The sequence below is a fragment of the Ambystoma mexicanum genome, chromosome 5q (assembly GCF_040938575.1).
Source record: "Ambystoma mexicanum isolate Mex_15411 chromosome 5q, UKY_AmexF1_1, whole genome shotgun sequence".
NCBI lineage: Eukaryota > Metazoa > Chordata > Amphibia > Caudata > Ambystomatidae > Ambystoma > Ambystoma mexicanum.
Genome location: NC_090933.1, coordinates 52,447,414 through 52,473,656, shown reverse-complemented (window position 1 = coordinate 52,473,656; position 26,243 = coordinate 52,447,414). Strand labels below are relative to the sequence as shown.

Below are 26,243 nucleotides of genomic sequence, written 5' to 3'. Positions count from 1 at the left end.
AAGGGCACACAAGTGTCGGTATGGGAACACAGCCGGTCGGCTTCCGAGGAAGGTGCGGCCCGAGGCTTAGCCCTCTCAAATACCTCCATCATTTTCACCCTGAAAGCTTCCCACTCTTCGGAAGAGATTTGTGAGGCATTTCATTCTTTTGGGAGAGTCGTCTGATGATGAAATGGATGGGGACCGGTGGCGTCTCTTCTTCGACCTTTTTGTCGAACACGAGGAGTGGTGAGAGCCACTTCGGGATCTCGACCTATGTGTCCTATCGCATCGAGGAGATTCTTTATGGGTTCTCGACTCGACGTTCGAGTATTTTCAGTTGGATTTTGTTTGTTGACCCATCTGCAGTTTCTCGCAAGGCCTTACCGGTCATCGCCTGCCACTTTGTGCAGGCCTCCGTGCTGTGATCTTCCCTGAGGCAACACAAACACGATCGGTGTGGGTCAGTTATTGACATTTTTGAACTGCAATCTTTGCACTTCTTGAACTCCGAACGCGGGGTAGTCGGGGTCGATGAAGAGCACATCTCCGATTCGATTTTCTTTCGAAAATGATACCTGTGTCACAGAAATTACAGAGGCGCGCCAAGTCTCCGATAGCAACACGTTCTGCAGAAAAACAGAACTGAGGCCAACGGGCGCCACGTGAGCTCCTTGTATACTCGACGACGGAGGCCTTCGAGGGACCTCGACTCAACGCCATTGACGCACAGCGCCCTCTGCCAAGAAAAAAATTCCGAAGCAGCTGAAGCTGGACATGAATATCTAAGATGAGGAATACGTTGGAGGACACAGTCCATATGAAGTAGTCTTACTATACCCTTTCAAAGACCCTTTCAGCATCTACGGTAAGCATGGCGAGATGAATCACCCTCTGCAGTTCCCTTCACTGACAGTGTTTTAGTACATTGAAACAAATCAGGCCCAGAGACAAATTCCTGGTATTCAGATCATATATGCCAAGGTAATGTATATTTCACTGTGTAAAAGTCAGACCTTCAATTAAGATTTTAATGTCAATATTTAACAAGGAAATGGGTCTCAATGACCCACATTTTTATGGATGCGTATTTCTTCTAAAAAAATAGAGATTAGTCAATAACCCCTAACGGAACTAATCAAAGAACATTCTAACGCAAGGGATTTTAAACCTTTGCTGGAAAAACCTTTGAATAGTGTTTTATATTAAATGAGTTTGCTATCTACTTAGGCACACGAAATATAGGTCTCTTTGCACATCTTTGAAATAATCCCAGTCTATATCTTTGAAATAATCATATTCTACTGCACTAGAAATATTCAACAGCTCAATGAGAGAGCTGTATAGATGGCAAGTACACCTTTAATTTGAGGCATGATTGAAAGACAAAATGCCTGTACTTTTGAAAAACGAACACACACAGATTTAATTAAAATTCTTAAACCCAATGTATTATATGTCTCTGTAACTAGCAAACCATTGATTGATATATTTTAATCAATAAGGTAACTGTGAATATATTATCTCAGAATCAATAGCCATAGCTTTCTCTTTCATGTTAATGAATGTTGCAATATTTGATAGCATACAATAATAACTAAATGGGAAGCAGAAGTAAGAAACTCATATCAGAACATACATGAAACGATAACATTTTGGAATGATCTTTGAGCAAATCTGAAAATTGTTAGTTGGCTCTGGGCCTCAGGGTATACAGATGCCAAACATTGGGAGACTAGAGCCTTTGGTGAAAAGTAAAGCAATTTCGCCTCTATACTTTTATAAAGGGGAAATTCATTATATTGATGCAATAAAGGGACAGGAGATCACAACGATTTGAATCAACTTCAAGGCATGCCATGGAAAGGTTTTTGGAAGGGGGTTTGTTAAATTGATTGTGCTATCTCAGTACATATCAGGAGTGTTAACTATGAAGCGAGGAATAACATGCTAGTCTACCAAGATTGGTAAAATAAGATAAATGATTTGATATGAAATAGGACCATAAGTGACCTATTTTAGGAAATCTGATCGGTAATAGTAGATTTTTATTTTTAGTATATTTATTTGTAGCTGAAAATATTTTTCATACATAACAGTGCTGATTAAAGCTTGAAGGAAGCGAAGTAACACAATTATAGTGTTTTCATTTCTTTGGGGCTTTGATACTTTTAAATTGCTGTAGAAACATCTTGCCTGCATGTTTTTTTCTTTTGCAGACAATAGAATTATACTGATCACTGATGGACAGACCAATCCCTTATGAGCAAGGATTTACAAAATGCTAAATATTCTGCCATGAAACACCACCATGTGCTACTATTAAGCACATTAATTACCCAAAGAGGGAGCTAGAGGTAGGAGTTTTAAGGAGCTGGATTCTGAAATCCTTATAGGGGAGATCATTTCTGGATAGAGTTTAAGAATTACTGTTGCAACACCATAGATGCCAAATACTCAGAAGATGGTAATTTGGGCAGAATATGGCAAAGAGACCAGAATGAGTGACCTGAGTAGGTACATCTAGTCATCCTAAAGCCAAAATGGCCAAAACAGTATTGGGGACCCATCCACCTTCATGCACTGTTTGACCACCATCAATGTTCGGAAACAGAGGGACAATTTAGCAGCTCAAACAGCCTTCTCTAATGTCTGAACATGTCAATTTGCTCCCATTATGAATGTTAATTTTCTGGTGAAATGTGGTTGAAACAGGTACATTGTGCATCTATGTTCAGCAGGCATGTGATGTAATGTGATGTAAAATACTGTGGTTCTTTTTAAGCACACATCTGCAATTTTGGTGGCCTTGCTGAGTTTTTCTCTATCATAAAAGCAGGAGGTTGGGGTTGTTAGTGGGAGAGAGGAAAAGGCAGGTGCAAATTCTGACAAAGTTACTCACCGTAGTGGCTACCTTACTCCTAGTCCATAGTCCCCTTTCCACCATACTTGTTGGACATTCTGTCCAACGGGACAAACTGGGGCACTTTTTAAAAGCATCCAAAAATGAACTTTTTTGTCCTTATTTTATTTTTACGCGGGGCCACCACACGTGACCGTAGCACTGCCTTCCTGAGCTCCGCCCCGCACATTGCCCTTCAGTCCTTCTCTATCGCCAGGTCAGGACCATTTAGCAACAATAGAGGTTACCTATAAGCGGGGACAGCGGGCAGGCGTTTAGAGGAAAGGGGACTATGGACTAGGAGTAAGGTAGTGACTACAGTGAATAACTTTGTCATACTCCTATGTCCCGTCCCCATTCCTCCATACTTCTGGGAGATTCCCAAGCATTGATCACAGGAAATACAGGTGGATGGAAAATCCCTTATTGGAACAAATTCTTAAGAACTGCTTGGCCAAAATGGGCATCAGCCTGGGAGCTCAGGTCAAGACACTAATATCTGCAAAAAAGCTGATGGGGAAGCCCACGTAGCAGCCTTGGCTATGGACTCCCAATGCACATATTTTTGGAAGGCAACAGCTGCTGCTTTGCCACGGACAAGATATGCATGAATGCCTTTTTGGGGCTGAAGGCTTTGAATTTTGTAGGCCTCGGAAATACATGAAGCTATCCAATGAGAGATGGATGCTTTCCAGGCTGGTTTCCCTTTTGGGTCACCAAACATAACAAAGAGAACATATACGTTCACTTGTTCTGTCGAGATAAAACTTCAGAACACATCTGACGTCTAGATTGTGTAAAACCATCTCAGCATCGTTGGTGTAGAAGAGCCTGTCAAAATGGCCCCTTCAGACCGCATTGGTTGAAATGCCATTTTATCACTGCCTGACGTGATCTGTGTCACAGGTTTTACTGAGGCCATTGTCAGGGAACCTCTGCAGAGCCGGTACTAGCAGACCTGGAGCACCTTTCAGCTCTTTTGGATTCTGCAGAAGAATTAGCCCTCAGTGAGGGAACCTCGGCAGGGCTGGTGCTTGAAGACTTAGGGCCTTTGCTCCCTTTCTTTGCCCCCTCAGCAGGACCGGTATGGCCACAAAACCTTTTTGTGGTAAGGCTTAGGGGCACCTCCTCGATCTTGCAGAAGTTCTAGAAAAATGGATTAGAGTCTGGGATCACATCCATCTTAATTGCCACAAGATCTCCAGATGCAACTAGTGCTGCAGTTGCTAGGAGATCCTTGTCACCAATGTGGGTGGGGTTATAATTATAAGAGTATGGCCAGAGAATTAGTCAGAAATATGCCTAAATATTCAACGCCAGTCTTTCTCCATGAAAGGAATGTTGAGCTTGAAGGGTTTGTAGATCCCCCTTGGTTGTCATTACGTTTAGGAAACTTGATTTGTTATAGTTTATATCATAACCTGAAATGTTCTCAAATAAATCCAATTCTGTCAAAAGATTAGGAATGGAACTCTGGGGTCTCTGAAAATAAAATGGACATTGTAGACATAGAAGGTCAACTTGTGCGATTGATCGTGGTAATGCACCCCACAGATCCCTTTATGTCTTCTTATTCTATGAGCAAATAGGAGTTACTCTTATATCATATCTATCAATTTTTTATAAAAGTGAAGATTTGTGGGAGGCTGGGTTTGTGGCAAAGCGTTGTTCCTTATACAATTCTATACTGTTTCACCAAACTGCATCAAATTGTGCATAGTTACCTGTTAGGACCCTCTGGACATTACTGGCTACATGACATGTGGACACCCCACCGCTTCCCCTGGATTTCTGCACAAGTCCACATTTGTTTCTGGGTTTGTGGCGTGGCAAAGCAGTGTTCCTTTTACAATTCCACACCGTTTCACCAATCTGCCCCAGATCTTGCATAGTTACCTGTTAGGACCCTGTGGACAATATTGGCTACATGACAGGTGGACATGCCACCCCTTTCCTGGGATTTCAGCACCTTCACACATTAGACGCTTGCACGAAATCGGCGAAACATCAATGTGGTTGCAGAAAGACCAGGCCCAACACAAGGAACAAAACTCGAGGCCCCTCAACCGCAAAAAACATGTTTCAAGGCAGTAGAATGCACAAGTTTCTGAGATATTTGCACCACAATGCACTGCAACGAACTGCACCACGCCAAGATGAGGCGACAGGTAGGGAGAGAGCACAGAAGGTCCCAGTATAGAGCAGCACACCAACTCTCACCACCCCCCAATGTCTGCTCCGGGGTATGTCAGCCAGCCACACGCACCCATTCTCAGTGCAGTTTACTTCAGGGTGCAAAGCAGATCGAGCGATGAGCGAATTGGAAAGGTAACCTACAGGATCATTGATTTTCAACAATGGTCTGTCTACAGAACCCGTTCAGAGAACGGGTACTTTTTACTAGTACTATAATAAAAAGTGAACATACTATCTGTATGGTGCATACAGAGCCAGATGTCAACCTTCTCCCAATCCTTATCATATTAGCCAATATAGGGGATCTAGGGATGCTAGTATAGTCTGTGATTAGATCTCTCAACTAAATAAACAGTGAAATCCCCACTCCCCCCCCCCCCACAATCATTTGATCCTCCTGAATGGTGCCACCCTCTAAAACAGCACACTGTGAAATGTAGTGTAATGATCACTAGGGTCATACACTGAGACCACCACCATCAAAATATATCCCAATTGTGATTGCAACCCCAGATATCTGACATAGGGGTCAGTTGTCAGTACTTTAAACCCCACTCCCTCTGCCCCCGAGATATTTTTACAGAGGAGAATGGACATTCTTCTCTTTTTTTTCTCCTTTGCTGCTGCGAAGTACTGCTGAGGAAATAGGGGTTACTTAAATCTTTGTTGATTTATACTTGACAAATTTGTTTCCTGTAAGAGGACTATATCAGGTTGATGGTTATGGTAATATCATAAAACTGCTCTACTCTTAAACAGTGAATTTAGTCCCTGAAAATTCAAGGAAAACAGTTTCTGAGAGAGTGTAATTCCAAAGAGAGCTCAAACTTTCTCGACCTTTTCCCAATATTGTCAGAATCTCCCAGGCACATCAAACAAGTGACCATCCAATATCCCCCTGCCCATTTAAAATGTAAATCCTTCAACCTCTCCACCAACCGAGGAGGATCCTAAATCCATCAAAAAATCTCAAAACCTCTCCAAAATCCAAATAGCAAAGAAATCCTTGCAAACAATGATAACACTCAAAGGATGCACCCTATCATCAAGGGGAAACATAGACCCCAACCTATCGATGAAAACTTGAACAAATTGGGGGGTAGTGCCCAACTGCGCTTGGAAGAGGGAGGCACCTCACCTTGTCTTGAACAGGAGCAGAGAGAATCACCAGACTAACCCAATGTTATTCATACATTTAATTCTAGTTCAGTTTACGGCTTCCAAAAAAAAGGGCCATTGGCCTGAATCCTACAGACAGACCTATGCGGAATTGCATTTCACTTTCATCTGTTACACATGTTCTGTGTTCAGCAGCAAATCAGTGCCTATTTTCCCCGACCATCTTCTGATCCCTTTATCTGTGTCATCTCAAGTCCTAGGTGTCCCTCTAGACCACGGTGTGGATATATATGGGTGTTCTGAGTCCTCCATCTGTGGATATTTGTCTCAGACCCAGCATACTCTCAGCTTCCATTTTCAAAGTGGGCGGGTGTTGAGGCCTTTTTAATTGAAGAATAAACCAAATAGAAATTCCCAATGATAGGTGATTTTTCAGTTGCCATGATGTCACATTCTAAGTTTCTCTTTTTCTCGCAAGAGTAGTTACAGAGAGCCCATGAAATAGTAGAAGCCGAGCAGACCTAAATTGCACCAACGGGACTTTCTTGAGTTTAGCCATGAGAAGTTTCTTTGAGCAGAAAGAAAATGCATGCTGGTCAGCACATCCAGGATAGAGTTCCTCTGAGATTGATATGGCAAGAAAACACAATGATGTCAATCCAGAGTCAGATCAACTAAAGTATCTCCCGCACAAGATCTCCAAGAAAAGCTCCCATACACATTCCTCTAACTGATACCTGGAGACCTCAAAGGGTACCCCCTGGATATGTTTCACATGGATTTCACAGTTCTCTTGTTTAATCATCAAGGTTAATAACATGACTTTCCAGATGTTGTACTTTTTGCATCAGAATCTCTAAATCATGTGATTGCACACATTTGCCATCATTTAAAAACATCATAAATTTCCATGAGGCGGAGTACAGGCAGCCTTTACAATGGATCAGTAGGGAACAGGTGGGTCTTTATCATGTGCAAAATTGTGGCCGTTTCCATAGCAATCCATTTGTTGTAAGCATGCATGAAAATGCAATGCAGATGTACAACAAAGCACACTCACAAAACAGAGGACATGAGAATGGTAGAGATATTGTCAGTGCTGCAGAATGAGGTGGCGTATTTAACTGAGGCTTACAAGCATATTTGATGCCTTCTTTTAATGTGCCACCTCATTTAAAATGAGGTTGTTAGTGGTTTCCGCTTCAGTAAGGCTAGTGTCCAAAGCTGTGACATTCTTGCCCAGGTCACCAAATGCTTTGGTCAGGTTGTTTGCACTGCTGGATACATCCTGCTTAAGCTCACAGAGTAAAAACATGATATTCCCTTACATGGCTGGAGTCAAATATTCCAGGGAATCAGGATGAGTGAATTTCCACCTCAATAATCTTCCTTAATAATTCCAGAGCACACCATTTTGTGTCCTTCAATGGAACTAACATGTCGCATAGCACATTTGATTTGTCCTGAGCATCTGGGATAGGAGGAGGAACTTACCTCCATAAAAGAGCCCCGTATGCCAGATGAATAAGCACTCTTATCTACAACTCTAAAGTTGATATAATTATGGGACTTATGCCCAAAATTGCATTGAGAAAGTTCAATGTTTAAAGCTATAGAGCGTCCACTGGCCATTGAACTCCACTCCATTGGGGCAAGTGGTGCTAGCTTCCTCAGCAACAAGGTATGAGGGCCCAAGAAGCGAGGGTCCCTCTGGTCACGCCATGATTCCCAAACCCCCACAGCTTTCCCCCAGGGGCTCCTCACCTCTCACTGCCGACTGTTTCTGGTCTGCTAAAGTCTGATCCTGTAAGCACTTACTGCTCTCATGCCATTAAGAGGTTTCTAAAGGGCAGCACAGAGAGCAGGGGCCCCATCTGAGATGCACCAAAATTCTGGTATATAGGAGAGTTTGGAGAAAATATGTATGGTGCTGCCACCATATATTCGGGGACTGTTTCTGTATCCCTACAGCCTTCTACCAGCACTTGACACCTGATGTCTGCACTTACCCCTGCACTTGCCACCAGCAAGCCACACTATTTATTGATTGTGTTTATTTATTTTACTGATATTCTATGTACTGCACTGCCCTGCCCCTTTTCCCCTGCACTTTTCCCCTTCCCCCCTCCCCTGCACTTGCACGATCTCAATGTCACCTGGCCTAGTAAGATCGTTGTCTCTGCCTTCCCTCTGTTCCCCCTCCCTTGCCTCATCGCGCCTTGAAACACGTGTGTATAGGCGCGTTATAAATGCCATATCATATCACTGATTCCTACTTGCCTTGAGGAATGACCACCAACCCTTTTGGCCCATAGGACTTCCTATTTTTAAGCTCCCAATCGCCTGGAGTCATTTGGAGCTTGCCTACACCTCCGTACTCTGCTCTACCGAATGGCTACAAACAGAAGAGAGTGTCGGGGGATGCTCCAAGGCAGCAGTAGCTTTTCGCAGTTCTTGTGTCCGTCCGCTCTAATCCATGGTGGTGCTTAACGATTCACTGAGCACTGCCATCTTGTATATGGATCTGTTACATATCTTCCCCAGACATTTGAGTTCAATTCAGGTAATCTTGGCAGAACATTGGTTTCCTTGTGTTCCTACTTGCTTCATCTTCCGGGATCGGTCAGCAGTCTGATAAATAGCTATCTATCAGTAATCGGGTATCTCTTGTGCTGACACTATGTCAAAGAATTCCTAACTCCATTACTGCAATTAGTCAGTTATTTAAGCTTAAAGAATGATTTTGCTGAATTATTCTTTTGAGCTTAAAGAACACCATAAATAACTAGTTGCTGGGCTTACATTTCTCGTTTCTTAAAAAAGTATGCAAAGCCACATACTCTCCTCTGACGGCTATAGCTGAATAGATGATACAAATGTGTACGTTATCGGCATCCTTTTGATGGACGAATTGATTAGAGCAAGAAACTGAACCAAGAAGAATCCTCAAGAAATAGTGGCATTGTTTGAAAAGGCAATCAAAGAAGTAATGAGGCTTAGCAATCAACAGGTAATTTTAGGGGCAGAACACTGGGCTCCTATTTTCTTGTTTAATTGGGAATATTAGAAATAAATCAATTAGACAAGGAGAACAAAAACTAGGAAACAAAATTATTTTGTGAGAAGTCTAATGATTACTGTAATCATTCTGGTATGATGGGACTTTAAGATGGTACCTAAAACCTTTCACTCACTAATAATGAGTGCACAAATCAGGTTGCCGTTGTTTGTATCTGTGCCAATGAAGGATTATGTCTTCCTTTGAGAGGTGGCCATCTAGTCGAGGGAACAAGGTGCAATAATAAAACAAGGCAACAAATCCACTTCATACAACCTTTAAGCAATACCTGATATTCCCCAGTGCACAATAGTGCATTGGATAATTAATCTATATAACCATTCACAGAGCTGCAAAGCAAGAAGAAAGAAGGACGGACAGACAGTTGTGAGCTTACCGATGCATACTAGGTCCATAAAACCATACATTCCATAGCAGATCTGAAAAAGGATGTCCTTTCTTTGCCATACTGCATAGGGGCTGAAAGCGGACCACAGGAGCCAAGATACACTTGATACCAGGAACAGAGATCCTAGAATTACAGCAATCATTTGAACTTTTTCTACCAGTGTTACTGTAATGCTTTGCCACTGAAATACAAAATAGAAATGTGTTAGATAAATTAAAACAACACCCTTCTAAAAATGCATTATCTTTATCAGTGAATCAAAAAGGTTAAACAAGAATTACCCCTAGTATTCACTATCTCTACCATCAGGGGATGTATAGATATATTTTCATAAACAAAGAGATAGGACAACAAAATAACCAACTATTCATTTTTTTGTGCATAATAAATTATATATTTGGATCTTTTTGATTGTACTCCATCTATTTTTTCAAGATATGAGTACTGGGTTCCAGGTAGAGAGGTATGTGGATTCCCAGCATTACACCCTTAGTTGGTTATTTTGTTATCTTTATCAGCTCCATATTCAATGTGCAGTAAAGTTAAACCAAAGAGGGCATGGCTGTACAATGCCACTACTGAGAATCATGAAAGAAAATTGAGCGCCTTCTCATGACATGGAACTGTGCAGCATGTTTACATGTTATCCTACAAGAGCAGGAGTTTGTGTGTGTGTGTTACACTGTGTTATGTTATGTAATATTTCAATGTGTGTTTGTTAGGATCTCTGTGTCTTATTCCTAAATTTAAAATGCATGTTAGCTTGAATCTATGTTTTTGATTTACTGCTTCCTTTTGCTTTACGTCAGTGGACACCCGCTCACCCTCGTCTTTTTTTTTAAACATATTTTTATTAGGTTTCTGTTGTCACAGTGTAATATCAAACAAAGATCAAACATCAAAAATTTCACTTAATGAAAACAAGAACCTTTCCCCCTTTTCCCCTGAGCAAGCATAACTCAATCTATAAACGTCTTCTATAGGAAGATCTTTTCCTCTTTCACGTGAATAAGTCCATTAGCCTTATATTATGTGGGCACCATTGTTCTTTATATTCCTTTTGAAGGTGTTCCAGTACCCCTCCCCAGTCATTTCTAAATCTCCCATGATCCCCTTGGATGTTATACGTTATTAGTTCAAGAGCCAGATATGACCAAACCCTTCGCGTCCAATCAACGACCAGTGGGGGGGATTTGTGCTTCCAGTTGCTAGCGATTTCCAACCACGCTCCTATTAGTAGGCCCATAAAATTTATTTTCTGCGGAGTAGTCAGCGTTTTGTCCTTTGGATCCCAAAAGCCCCCTAACCGTATTTCCTCTCCCAAGTGTTCTGTCCCCGGGAACATTCCAAACATTCGTTTTTTGATCTCTCCCCAGTACAGGCTTATCTTCGGGCAATCCCACCAGATATGTCTCCAGTCTCCCTTCCCACCACATTCTCTCCAACATTTGTTCGGGGAGGTAGCAAACATCTTATTCAGTCTCTCCGGGGTATAGTGCCATTGCACCATCATCTTCACCCACATTTCTCTCGTTTGAATGGTTCTTGTCAGTTTTGGCATTAGACTCCATAAGTATTCCCACCTTTCTTTGGAGAGAGCGTAGCCCAGGGTTTTCTCCCATTTCCTCATATATTGCCATGCGGTAGGTTCCTTTAGTGCATTAATAAATTTGTAAGTGTTGGAAACAAATTTGCGAGATCCAGTATGCGTCATGATGTAGTTCTCGAAGGGGGTCGATTCCCTAGTCATTGCTTCCTTTATATGAGGAGTGCTCAGCCAGTGATGTATCTGTTCATATTTATATCTATCTTTTGATGTTAAGTTCAAAAGTGCTTTACAGTTCTCGAAGGACCTGATCTGTTGATCATGTTGCATATCTCCCACCATCTTGCACCCCCCTTCCTCCCACTTGTGAAACAATCCCTTTTCCATTCCCGGGGGGAATTCGGGATTTCCAAACATTGGCATGAACGGTGCGGGATCCTTGGTCAAGGTTTCAGTCGTCGTGGCGGCGTCCCACACCCCCAATGCCGTTTTCATTATTTAGCTAATGTTGGTGTTAGCATGTCGGAATCGTTTATTGAGCCATAGCAGGTGCCTGGCGGATGTTGTTGCCACCGCCCTATCCTGCCTCTCCCAAATTTTCTCCCCCTGCTCCGAGAGCCACTCCCTCAAGACCCAAAGCTGGGCTGCTTCATAGTATACCAGGTCCAATAACCCACTATTTACCGCTATCCTTATGGACGGAGATTTGTAGTTGGCCCTAACCTTGTCCATAAAACCTTTGCCCATTTCCATCTTCTGAAGAACCCGAAAAAGGTAAGACCATTCTACTCGATCAAACGCTTTTTCGGCGTCTAGGGCTACCATTGCTGCTGGGGTTTGTTTGATGCCTATCTTTTCAACCAGCTGGAGGACTCTTCTAATGTTATCGTGTGTCTGGCAGTTTGGAACAAATCCTGACTGGTCTTGGTGGATTAACCTGGGGAGTATAGGGGCCAGTCTTGTCGCTAAGATATTTGTGTACAATTTAGCATCCAGGTTAATTAGGGCTATCGGGCAGTAAGAGGTAGGGAGTTGTTCTTTTTTTCCCTTTTTATGAAAAACCACCACTTTTGCCTCATTCATTGTCTGTGTCACATCCCCCTTCTCCCCAAATGTGTTGTACAGGGATGTGAGTATCGGGGCGAGGATATCCTTATATGTCTTATAGTATATTTCGGTATACCCGTCCGGACCCGGGGCCTTGTTATTTGGGAGGGACTGTATTGCTGCATTGACTTCTTCTATGGTGATGTCCCTGTCTAAGGCCTGTTTATCTTCTTCCGTCAACTCGGGAAGGTGAACCTCAGCCAAGAAGGCTTCTTGCAGCTCCTCTTTCAGATGGTCAGAGATGTATAATTTTTGGTAAAATCTGCCTAGTATCCTTCCTATCTCTACAGTCTGTGTCCTAAGTTGGCCTGCTTCATCTTTTAGAGCTGGTATTGTCTGGGCCTGCTGTTTACCTCTCAGCTGTCTTGCCAGCAGTTTGTCTGCTTTGTTTGCCTTTACATAATACCTGTGTTTCGTATAGAGTAATGCCCTTTCTGCTTTTTTCGTTCTGAGTGTTTCAAACTGCACCTGAACATGTCTCAACGTTCGCATGAGTTTCCTAGTGGGCGTCTTAATCAATTCTGCTTGTATCGCCCCTATTTTCGCTTCTAAATCTTTTTCCCATTGGCGATGCGCCTTCTCTTTCTGTGCTTTAAGCGCTATGAGATGTCCCCTCATGACCGCCTTATGGGCGTCCCATAGTGTATCTATGTTTGTTCGGGGGTGATTATTGATGGCCATGTATTCTAGGATGTGCTCTCTTAGCGTTGGCTCATCATCGGGTCCCTAATGATGTCCTCTGGGAGGCACCAGTTCCATAACCGGTGACCGTGTCTTGACCAGATAATATCTGCCCACAGCAGGCCATGGTCAGAGAGTGTAATGGGTTCCATCTCAATCTGTTTTATCCTGCCTAGAAGCCCGCCTGAGACTCATAGGTAGTCTATTCTCGACGCAGTGTTATGTACATGTGAATAATAAGAGAAGGTTTTCTGTTTGGGGTTGCGATTCCGCCATGCATCTGTCAGCCCTAAGTGCGTGAACTTCTGCTTTAGTTTTTTGCGCTCACCCTCGTCTGAGCAGCACTCAGTTTACGGTTAAATTGTTAATTGGTCAACATATATTCAACCTTTACAATAAAATATTAGACAAAATGACAATAATTAATAAAAATACATATCAAGACACTCAATACTAATACAAAAGATTAATTCCTACCTAAACCCATTTCATTTCAATTTCAAGGGACCACATTATTAATACAATATGAATTATTAATATTCAACCATCTAAAAATACATGAAAACCAAAAATTCCATACAGTCGACATAAAAAAACGAGGTATCATTTGGGCGCAATAAATCTTCAGTCATGATTCCGCAAAACCTTATTTAATTTCATTTAATTTCCCTCTAAAGGGGACTTGCAAATGTAATTTGGTAACCAGACAACACACCCCTGTTTGGATCTAAGATCTGCATGTTGCCCTTCATTAACAGCACAAACTAACAGCAATCCAGGTCAAGAAGGGTGGGCAAGACTGGATTAGGCAGATCAACTCCCAGAAGACCCCACCCTCAGCCTAAGAAGAATCCCACCTCACACACTAATAGAATCATCCCCATGAAGGTACTAGCAGGCCTCAAAAACTTCCAAGAAACCTGGTCTAGGGATTTTGTTCCCAGAAGTTAGTAACATAAGATGACAGATGGTTGCCATTTTGTCACTCTATACAGGACAGAAATGTGGCACTTCTCTCCTTACCTACCCTGTTTGTTCCTACCCTGTTTTGGTTTCACCTCCTCCTTTAACATAGTATTCTGAACACATCCTGCATATGGAGCTCAAGCCACATTTTCTCATTATAGGTGGCTGGCTATTACTATACTTTGATAGCTACTGCCAAGTAAGAAACACCAAGGAGGTCTCAATGTGAACTAAAATAAAGGTTAGCATTACACGACATGGAAATAACATTTAAAATAATAATCTTTTCAACATCTGTATTGCTTGCCAAGAGTGCACGGACAGTCATTTATCACCAGTGCAGTTGCAGAGCCAATACTTTGAACCCAGGTAGACGACACAATGACTTACAACCACACGCTCACTTAGAGAGTAAGTAGCACTTATACGGCTATTTATTCATAATTAGACATACATAAGCAGTAAGTGATAATACAGGAATAAATCACAAATAAATCACAGAAAAGATATTAGGTTAGCAGGGATACATCACCATGGGCGTAACTGAATCCCTCATCTCGCCAGAAACGGCTGGAAGACCCCGGTAACAGTCAGGCCGAGAGCACAACAGCCAACAGGTATGTCGGAACAAGGCGTCCCCCCTCCGACTGAGATCTTTGTGCTTATCCTGTCTGACCGTTGAGGGGTTCCGCATATATGCACTCCTCAAAAAGGGGTGGCAATTTCTCAAACCTTCTGGCATGGCACTTGCGCATTGATGAGTGACCGTTGGTTGCCAGCTGGGTCAACCGACAGTAACAGCAAGGAACAGAGCTCTTCCCTCTGCTAAAAAACGCCTTGGAAAACAGTTCTATAACTCATCTCGAAACCTTGGCGCGGGCATAGCAAACCACAACAAATCTTGTTATCAGGTACCAGCCGGCACCTGCGGATCTTAGCTTTCCCAGCGCCGTGTCCTTGGCTGAGAAGGCCTGCATTCCAGGCCCAGCAGCGAATAACGTTGAAAACAAGTTGTTTCGCAAACCAAGTGCAGCTTTCCACTGAGGCATGGATAAATATCCATTATGGCTCTGAGTGCCCCCAGAATGCACTGCGCACCAGCGCCATGTTTTAGCTCGAGCATCACAATCCACCCTTGGATATTTACTTTCCATAGCCCAGTGGCAGAGGAGCCGGTCTCTGAAACCGACGAAATATTAAAACTAAGTTAGGAATGCATTGAATACAACAACAACACGCTATTATGATAGCGAATATAATACAAATGAAAGCAAAAGCGTAACACAGTGTACCCCAAATAGCAGGAATCCATGAAAATAGCCAATCCCACCAATTCCCGGTATGATCTTGCGACACTTGAGAAATGAGATCCCTCAAACCTCGAATATGACTTTCAATGGATCGTGAATGGTCACTTAGATTGAAACAACACATACCTTCAACTGCGTTACAACCTAAATTATGCTTCAGCAATAGATAATCAACAGCAGCCCTGTTTTGCAAAGTTGCTTTTCTAATAACTTTGCTATCAAGGAGTAACTCTTCTAGCGCTTGAGAAGTATGATTGAGTCCTTTTACTACTAGACATGCTAATTTGATCAAAGATTTGTAACCCCCAGCAGCTAAACCCCAAACTCCCACTAATGAAAGGGTTAATGCTAGAACCTCAGCCTCTGATAGCAAATGCACATGTGAATCACAATCAGGGGATAGATCCACAGACTCGAAAGTTGACCTCTTGCTTCAAGATATTGCTGGGTGTAAAGGGAACATCATTAGTCCTAATCGAGTTAAGGCACATGGACCTCCGGAAATGTTAGCTGGAAAATAAGTGTATGTGATGTTGCCACATGAAAAGAGCCATCCCGTTGGAAGTTTTACATGTTTCAGATGGCTGGCAGCTATCACTGTATGATTGCAAGACATAGTATTATTCACGCTGGTACATGTGCTTGGAACTCGTGCACACAATCGTTTCTCAAACACAGTTTGATTTTTCTGTTTGGTTTAATTGAGCTGTTGGCATTTGCCAATTTCTTTTGCATTGCAGGTCATAAGGTAACACACATCGCCTTGAGTTACATTGTAGGTTATAATATGTGTCAAGTTTCTCCATTTGCGATCAGTTTCCCGGCAAAACCTGCAGTACTCATAGACGGAAAAGGATTGCCGGGTATCGGAATCTTGAACCAAAGAATCATTGTGCATGACGTCGAAAAGATGCTTTAGAACCGGAACTGGCGTCGGCACCGCTACTAAGCACGTAGTCAGTAAAGCTTCAGCATTGGGCACGTCAGTGAGGCAAAAGTGCGTAATGGTGAGCACCTGTTGTGCCAGGTATGTCCACATATTCTCCGTTTGGGTGATCATTGGAGAATATTTTAGCCGTCCTAAAGACGCCTCTTGCATAGCTGGCATCAATGTTGTTTTCACTTGCACCTGACGTGTTTGCCGCATTCCATGAATCCATGTCTTCGGTCTGGCTGGTTTTTCGGCATCGGCATAGTGCTGCTTTTGGACATCATTGCTCATCATCATCGGTTTCCCATGGATCGCTGGCACAGATGTGACATTTTTCATTTGTAGCAGCATGCCGTTTGACTCTCCCAAACGGAGTCCATTTAGTCCCACAATCACACCAGCCAGACACAGGATCTACAAGGCAAACCCAGAAAAGAGATATCAGTGTTGAAAATCACTCTCTTAGGTAACATTTGTCTGCGGGCACATACTGCCATTTCTTTCTACCGGGCTCCATCACTAAGACTGCTTGGTCTTTGCCTGATGCAATAACATCTGCGGGCACTGGTGGGCCACTTGGCCTTTCAACCCACACCTTTGCACCCGGTACCATACTGTCTGAAGAGCCAAAACCACGATCCCCACGGGTAGTTAACACTGTGGGAGGCTCCCCCTTCTTAATCATGGACAACATAACAGGAATGATAATTAGTTGGGCCACCCGATCGTCCTTGTGGATCGGGAACACTTGGTCATCACTATTCATCAAGATGACTTTGATCTCGCCTTGGTAATCGGCATCAATGATCCCTCCCAACACTTGAACCCCCTTCAATGCTAGGCCAGATCTAGGGGCAATCCATCCAATTTGCTCTGGAGGAATTTGTACTCCAATCCCTGTTTCAATTACAACAATCCCTCTTGGCTCTAACCTGATTTCCTCATGGGAATGCAAGTCTACCTCTGCTGACTCTGGAGTCGCCCGATTGGGAGCTAAAGAACCCAGGATAATTTCCCAGTACAATAGGGTTTCTCTGGCTGAGTTTGGTTGAATCTGTAAAGCAGGAGTCATTAGCCGCATCAAAGGAGTTTCATGATCATTCACAGGTCTATTGTTTAGCACTTGCACTGCATCAAACACACGATCACGCCAGCTTGCTAAACTGCCATCTCCAGATTTGCGCAGCTGTTCTTTCAACAAACCATTCATCCGTTCAATTAATCCTGAAGCTGCAGGGTAATAAGACACATGGTAAAGCCATTCAATACTTTTTTCCTGACAGTACTCTTGAATCAATTTGCCTTTGAAGTGTGACCCATTGTCACTTTGAATCTGCAAAGGTACTCCGTAATGCAATATGATCTGATCTAACAACTTAATGGTGTTCAGTTGTGTGGCACGCTTGCACGGCAAAACCATCATGTATCCTGAGTATGTATCCACAATAGTGCATGCATACTGACAACCTTTACTGATTGGCAGGGGGCCGATATAATCGATCTGCCAAATTTGACCTGGTAACTTTCCTCTTCGCAACATGCCCTGGACAATCTGAGGGATAGGCCTCTGCTGTTGGCACACTGGACATTGCAAAATTATTGTTTTCACTACCTCTAAAGGAATATTGATTCCTCAAGCTTGCTTCCCACCTGATAGTAGCCTTTTCTCCAAGGTGCCCACATTTCTGGTGAGCCCACTTGGCCAAACCCTCCAAATTGTCTTCCTGAGCCTCCGCATCCACAGATGAAATCTTGGTGTGTTCATCTGCAACAGAATTAAACCAACGTTCTAATGAGTCTGTAGCACAATGCGCGTCCACATGATATACAGTGACTTCACTTTGTGATAACATTTCCGCAATATCTTGCCACAGTTCTTTTCCCCACAACTCTTTTGAATGAATCTTCCACCCATTCTTTTGCAGGGTTGGCAGCCACACCGCCAACCCATTCGCCACCGACCATGAGTCCCTGTACAAATGACATCGAACAGGGGTCTCTTGTTTCAATGCTACGTAAACTGCGTAAAGCTCTCCAAACTGACTGCTCTTTCCTTTCCCTGACGTTGTCAAAATCTTTTTTGTCTTGGGATTGTACGACACCGCTTTCCAGTATCGCTCGGTTCCCACATATCGGGCCGAGCCATCTGTGAACCAGGCATGCTCTGTCTGCTCCACGGTTAAATCGCCATAAGGTACTCCCCATTTCACGGGAGACTCGCGTTTTTAAGACACTTCCGGTGGTATGTAATCTGAGGGTGGTATGTTGGCTACTTGCTCATGTAATTTTGCAACCCCACCCTTCCCTGATTTGGCTCTGTCTTGAATGTACCATTTCCATTTAATTATGCTGGCTTCTTGAGCAGGTCCTATTCTATGTGTTTTAGGAGAGCTCAGCACCCATTGCATAATCGGTATTTCTGGCATCATCAATACATCATGGCCCACCGTTATTTGCTCGGTATCAACAAGGGCCCACTAACATGCCAGCAACTGCTTCTCGAACGGAGTGTATGAGTTACCAGCATCGGGCAACTTACGACTCCAAAACCCCAATGGCACACGTTTCCTGTCCTGTTCCTGCCACACACTCCAGTTAGCATAATTGTCTTGTACAGACACATTCAATTCCACTTCGCCTTCCTTTAATGGTCATAGATCAAGCACCTGCTGCACGATGTCTTTCGCCAAATCAAATGCTTTCTGCTGCTTTTCCCCCCACTGAAATCATATTTCTTTCATGTCACTTTGTAGAGGGGGGCCAGTATCTGCCCTAAATGGGGAATGTGCTGTCTCCAAAACCCAAACAGCCCTATGAACTGCTGAGCTTGCTTTTTGTTCATTTGAGTGGTGAACTCAAGTATTTTCTGTCGGGCCTTTGGCACCATTTCTCGATGCCCATTATGCCACTGAATCCCTAGGAATATCACTGTCTCAGCTGGGCCTTGTATTTTATTCAGGTTAATCTCCCACCCTTCCTTCTTCAATCCTTCCATAATGACTTCTAACTGGTTTTGCACACTGTGCTCATCCTTGCCCTGAATCAAAATATCATCAATGTAGTGAGAGATTTGCATGTCTGGTTTACACGGTATCTTGTCTAAGTGCTCTGCCACCAGCCGGTGATAGATAGTCAGGCTATTTATGTACCCCATAGGTAACCTTGTAAAGGTATACTGACGCTCCAAGAAAATGCAAACTGCTCTTGGCACTCTTCAGCAATTGGTACAGAGAAAAATGCATTGGCTAAATCTACCACTGCATACCAAGTCCCCTCAAACGTTTGGACATTCTCAATCAAGCTAATGGCATCTGGGACCCCGGGGCACTAAGGGAGGAATGTGTTTATTCAACTCGCGGTAATCCACCGTCATCCTCCAAGACCCATCCCCTTTTTTGACAGGCCAGAGAGGATTGATCCACGCGGTAGTAATAGGGAGTAACACACCCGCCTCTACATACACTTTGATGGTGTCTGAAATGTCCTTGTGCCCCCCAGGAATGCGGTATTGTTTCATTGCTACCCGCTTGGTTGCCACAGGCACCTGTACTGGGGGCATCTTCAATTTGCCTACGGTAATGGGTGTGCAAGTCAATGCACTCACCCCAAACTGGTACGTTTTACCTCCAAGTCCCAAAGCAACCCTTCCAGAATGTCAAAGCCAATTATGTACTCAGGTATCCGGACAATCAACACTTGGTATTTCTGCCTATTCAAATTGTCTATTTTCATCTCCACTTCAGTTGGTACTGGGGGGGTCTCCTTTCCCCCTAGACCTGTAATAGTAAATTGTCTGCCTTTGAGTCGTGCTGGATTTCCATGAACCAGAGAGGCCTCCGCCCTGGTGTCTATCAATGCTCACACCCCTTGTGTATTTCCTGGCCCCCAAAAAATCTCAACATTAACATGGGGCCGCCTATCAACTTTTATGCGAGCAGACGCTGCCGGAGCTTGGCCGTAACTCTAATCAAATTTTGGATGAGTATAACCTGACTCTGCCTCTAGCATTGCACTCACCACCTTCCTCAAATCAACTAATGTAGGCTGGTACGGGGAAGGTGTCCCCATAGACCCCTCTTCCTGTTCTTCCTCAGGAGGGGCAGGAGGTGAGTTGCAAGCCCTCTCTTTTTGTATAGTTCGTACATGACCCTGGTTTGAATGCCATCAATCTCATCCCGTGGCACACCATCTTTTAACAGGGCCAAAAACATATATTTTCTGGACACTCGGGAGTCTCGACTATCCTGCCTCCTGCCTTCAGTTCTTCTCTCACTACGCCCCTCTCTCTCCCGTGGCTTGTCATCACTCTTGTCCCACTCCCCTAAATCTGCCAGTTGCCGAATGGCATCCACTACCTCATCAGTGGGTTTGCCCGTCATACCTACGAGCAAAGTTATAATGACACTTTTGTATACAGGGGGGGGGGGCAGTTCTGATCACCATATTCCTGGTTGAAACTGAAAGCGGTACGACCCCCATGTGTCCTGGTGCATCTACATGAATTGCCTCTTTCATAGCATGATCTCTGACCTTTTGAATCGCTTCTTTCAAAGTATACCACTTCTTTTCCTCACTGGGCCAGTATGTGGTAATAGGATACTTGCGATTACATGCCTGGGCTGCTAGTTGCAACAAAGACACCTGTGAAGCTTGCCCATTCTCATCAGGGGGCGGCCCTGCCCTTAGGACCTCCTGTACACTTGTGTCATTTGACAGAGGCAAAAAGTGCGGTGAGTCTGTGGCATCTACCAAAAGCCCTGTGGCGCCCCCATCTAGCAATCTCACCATCCATGTCAATAAAGGTTCGCCTGACTTTTGCCTCAAATGAGTAATGATTTCCCCAACCTCCTGCTGAGTGTAATCTTTCAGCGTGGTTAAATCCACAACCCCGCCCGCAGGATCCTGCGGGTGGGGCCCGGCTCGCCGTCTTCTAACAGGCTTAGCTGCCACTGCCTTTTGATTAAGTTCTGCTTTGGAATCTGACTCACTTGCCGAGCTGCTCTCTGGACTTGTTGAGTCAAAAATGTCTCCATCCCACTTATCAGGGTCCCAATCCACTCTAGCGGTGGCGATTACAGCCGCCACTTTCCTTTGGTTAACCCCTCCCCGTCTTTTCTTGTACTTATACCGGGCTACTCTGACTGCTGCCCTCTCTGCCACAGCCTGATATTTATCAGCTTTATCTTTGAAAAGTTTCATTTGAATCTGCTGCATTAACGCAATCTGCTTTTCTGCAGCCAACTCTTTTTCTAACCGCAAAATATCATTTTTCATTTCCACATTTTTTTTATGTATCTTTTGGTAGGCATGCAGGAGAACCCAACCCCGCCTACCCAGCCCGGTGCATTCCTTTCCCCTCTCTACTGAAAACTGTTGTAAACAAGACATTACATCTGACAGATCAGAGTCTCCCAATCCATGATTCCATGTTTCACTTAGCCCCGCGCCGCATGCCCACACCTGGGCCAATTTATCATATGGGCTCTTAGCCCACCCTGGAATTATAACATCAGAACATTGACCACCAGCGGGAATGCTCTTTTTCCTGAACAAACTATTCATCATTACAGTAATTTCCAGCGAGGCCAGGCCCAGGTAAGGAGTCTCCTGACCCCCACCTCCCCCCAAAAAAGCAATACTTTTTTTGTAAAGGTGCTTAAAAGCACCATAGCGCACTCAGCGCTTGGTCCCTCTCCCCCTGCCCACCCCTTCCTGATTTCCCTCTGACCGCCTCCCAACACGCCCACTCCACCCGGATTGGTCCACATACCCCACATCAGGGACACCCTAGGGCAGCCCTCTGCCCGGCAGCCCTGCGGCGAAGGACCCTGAGGCAAAGGACGGCCCCAAGATGTGTCTGCAGGTATCCGCAGGGGACGCCAAGGAAGCCAGCATACACCAACAAAACTGTGAGTGTGGCATTTGTGGGGTGTAGAGCAATCACTCTACTCCAGAGAGCCCCTGTCACTCTGCCTTACCCTCCATAATGTAGGCTGCCATAAACATTAATAAATCAATCTTAGGAAGACTTGTGACCACTATAAATGTATTGTAAATGTTGCCTTGTGATGCATATTAACTCACTTGCAAATTTAGCATGTGCCACACGCATAAGGAACTCTGAACTCTAGCTTGTGCCGCATCTAGATAGATATGTGAATGTTAGCAAGTGCCACACGCATAAGGAACTCTGAACTCTAGCTTGCGCCGCATCTAGATAGAGATGTGAATGTTAGCATGTGCCACACGCGTAAGGAACTCTGAACTCTAGCTTGCGCCGCATCTAGATAGAAATGTAAATGTTAGCATGTGCCACACGCATAAGGAACTCTGAACTCTAGCTTGCGCCGCATCTAGATAGAAATGTGAATGTTAGCATGTGCCACACTTAGAAATCTGAACTCTAGCTTGCGCCGCATCTAAATAGAAATATGAATGTTAGCATGTGCCACACGCATAAGGAACTGTGAACTCTAGCTTGCGCCGCATCTAGATATAAATGTGAATGTTAGCATGTGCCACACGCTTCAGGAACTCTGAACTCTAGCTTGCGCCGCATCTAGATAGAAATGTGACTGTTAGCATGTGCCACACTCGTAAGGACAATGACATAGAGTGCCATAGTATTAGCATGTCCACACTTAGATAGAATTGTGAATATTAGCCTGCGTCGCATCTAGATGGAATTGTGAATATTGGCATGTCCACACCTAGACAGATTGGTAAATATTAGCATGTCCACACTTAGATGGAATTGTGAATATTGGCATGTCCACACTTAGCTAGAATTGGGAACATTAGCCTGTATCGCATCTAGGTTTTAATTGAAGGATAGCATGCCCGCGCCCAGATGAAACTTGAAGATTAGCATGTGCCACACTTAGAACTGTGAACACCAGCCTGCACCGCTCCTAGACAAGATTGTGAATGTAAGCATGCCCACAGAACTCTGAACATTGGACTGCGCCGCTTCTAGATAAGACTGTGAAGGCCAACAAGTGCCACACTCAGAGAAAACTGTGAATGCTAGCATGCTAAAGGTCAGGTAACCCACTAACCAATATAACCTCAAACTCTGCATACTTATCTCACTCATAAACTCACACAACCATCTCTCGCACCACAAGCCGCACACACTTCACAACACTGCAACAACACATAAGCCGGAGCAACAGCACACGCGGACTGACACCGATCCAATACCTGCACCAAAGCTCAGTATCTGGTGTATACCGAGCTGAAGCTGCCAACAGAACACTACTCCTCTCACTATCCTACTCCCTCTTCATCTTACTAACCCATCCCACCTTATTGTTTACAGTTCCGCCAGAGCGCCTGGGGACCAATTCCGTTGGTGACGGTGTGCGGTTCAAATACCTTTAACATTTAACATTTAATGTACAAAACCTCTTTATATATATATATATATATATATATGTGTTTTTTCGTTTCTTTTCCACACTGCAGTCGCTCGCGCAAACATACACACACACACAAAACGAATTAACACAGTCCAACACTCACTGCCAAATAACTTTCTCTTGCAATGTAAGCAAAGCCTATCTGTGTTCAAACAGATTCTTTAATATTTGGAGCAATTCATCACAAATATCCCATCCTCGTTCCCAAAAAATGTATTGCTCGCCAAGTGTGCACGGACAGTCATTTATCACCAGTGCAGTTGCAGAGCCAATATTTTGAACGCAGGTAGACGACACAATGACTTACAACCACACGCTCACTTAGCCGTATAAGTGCTACTTACTCTCTATTTATTCATAATTAGACATACATAAGCAGTAAGTGATAACACAGGAATAAATCACAGATAAATCACAGAAAAGATATTAGGTTATCAGGAATACATCACCATGGGCGTAACTGAATCCCTCATCTCGCCAGAAGCGGCTGGAAGACCCCGGTAACAGCCAGGCCGAGAGCACAACAGCCCACAGGTATGTCGGAACAAGGCGTCTCCCCTCCGACCGAGGTCTTTGTGCTTATCCCGTCTGACCGTTGAGGGGTTCTGCATATATGCACTCCTCAAAAAGGGGTGGCAATTTGTCGAACCTTATGACATGGCGCTTGCGCATTGATGAGTGACCGTTGGTTGCCAACTGGGTCAACCGACAGTAACCTCAAGGAACAGAGTGCTTCCCTCTCCTAAAAAAAGCCTTGGAAAACAGTTCTATAACTCATCTCGAAACCTTGGTGCGGGCATAGCAAACCACAACAAATCTTGTTATCAGGTACCAGCCGGCACCTGCAGATCTTAGCTTTCCCAGCACCGTGTCCTTAGCTGAGAAGGCCTGCATTCCAGGCTCAGCAGCGAATAACGTTGAAAACATGTTGTTTCGCAAAGCAAGTGCAGCTTTCCACTGAGGCATGGATAAATATCAATTATGGCTCTGAGTGCCCCCAATATGCACTGCCCACCAGCTCCATGTTTTAGCTCTAGCATCACAACATCAAATTTCCAAACTTTTTCAATTTCACTGCTCCAGATGGACCACTCAATTCCCTTACCTTCTGTTTTAATGACATTCATCTTAATGCACAGTCTATTCTTGACTATGCCACTCTTTACTGAGGGTTGCCAGTCACAGAATTAACATTCTGGAGTTTGACCGGGGGCACACTGTATAGAGATACCGAGGCAAATAAAATACTAATCTTCCAGGATTGCCCAAGCCCCTAATGCATCCAACATTACATTGCGTACTAACTTATAATTCTCCAAATCTACCTTGGAAACACAACCCATTTATCACAATGCCTTATGATTTATCCGCTTCTGCCCTTTTTTAGCCAGTTTATCACAAAACATAATTTTCCCATTGTATGCCTCACTCCCTACCTCCATTTGTTTGTAGCATCTATTGCCTGCTTTTCCATCCCTTATCTTCTCCTCATTCTTTTTCTTTCTTCCGCCATACTAATGTCTAGATAGCCCTGGTGGGGGTACAGTACGACACTCCACAGACAAGCCTGGGCGCTCAGATACTACTTTGCAGGTGATCTGGTGCCCTTTAAAAGCATATTGGCATAACATAAGTTATGGTGCAACATTGTCTGTAAAGGTAAAACGCAAACCTGCACCCCAACCTTCAGCCTTTCAATTCTATTTTCTCTATTGGTCATGTCTAAGCTTCTTTCACCCTTTGTCTCCCTTCTCTTCAAACCTTCCCCTTGTCGTTTTTGGTAATGTGAGATGTTGTGCAGTTATTATTGTACTTTTTTGTACAATTGGTTGCTTTTCATAGAATGTTAGTATCATATGCCATTACAGAGGATTCACTGTATGGCGAGAGGATGCAACGCTGGAGAAGTGTCTGCATTTTAATTCATCAACTTACTCTCTGCTGGCATTTCAGAACAAATATGTTCACTGAATATGCTGAATTGAGAAAACCAATTGCATCTGTCAATAATGATACCTCTTGGAATTGGCTAGCAGATGCTTTAGCAGAGCAAAAATCTCAATAGAATAAGGTCACTGAAACAACCTCTTGGTACTGGTTCGCCAGTTGGAACACCAGAGGTTTCAAATCTTTGTTCATGGAGGAGAGGACAGATCTACTAAAGTATGAGAAAATATGCATGCAAGAAACCTGGCTAAGGAATACCCCAGCGTGTGATTGCTATGAGCCCTTTTTAAATCCAGCGGGTAAAGGACTCTTGGGTAGACCCTATTCTGGGCGTCTTACTCTAGTGAAAACTGATTCAGATTATCAGATACTCTTGCATATCTGCCCTTATCCATATATTCAAATTCTACATCTACAAAGGAACTATAAACATACCCACGAAAAGATGATACTGATAAACATCTATAGGAGAACCAACTCACGCCAAGGTAGTGACCTTATGCAGACTCTATGCAATGAAATTGATCAAGTCACAACTGGATGGAAGGAATCTCTTGTGATTATCTGCAATGCTTTTAACATCCACCTGTTGGATGATAAGGGTCTTTCTAAAAACAAAAAAGATTTACTTGGTAGAGCACGCTACTGGCACCAACAAGCTAATGTAAGAG

At 43.7% G+C, this 26,243-nt stretch overlaps 1 protein-coding gene across 1 annotated transcript in view; it reads right to left on the bottom strand.

Moving 5' to 3' along the window:
- Positions 1–26,243, bottom strand: part of MARCHF11 (membrane associated ring-CH-type finger 11) — a 324,601-nt gene that overhangs the window by 40,203 nt on the left and 258,155 nt on the right. The window contains exon 3 of the mRNA XM_069620504.1: positions 9,652–9,844. Coding sequence (XP_069476605.1) covers positions 9,652–9,844 — 193 coding nt within the window. The remainder of the gene's footprint in view (positions 1–9,651; positions 9,845–26,243) is intronic.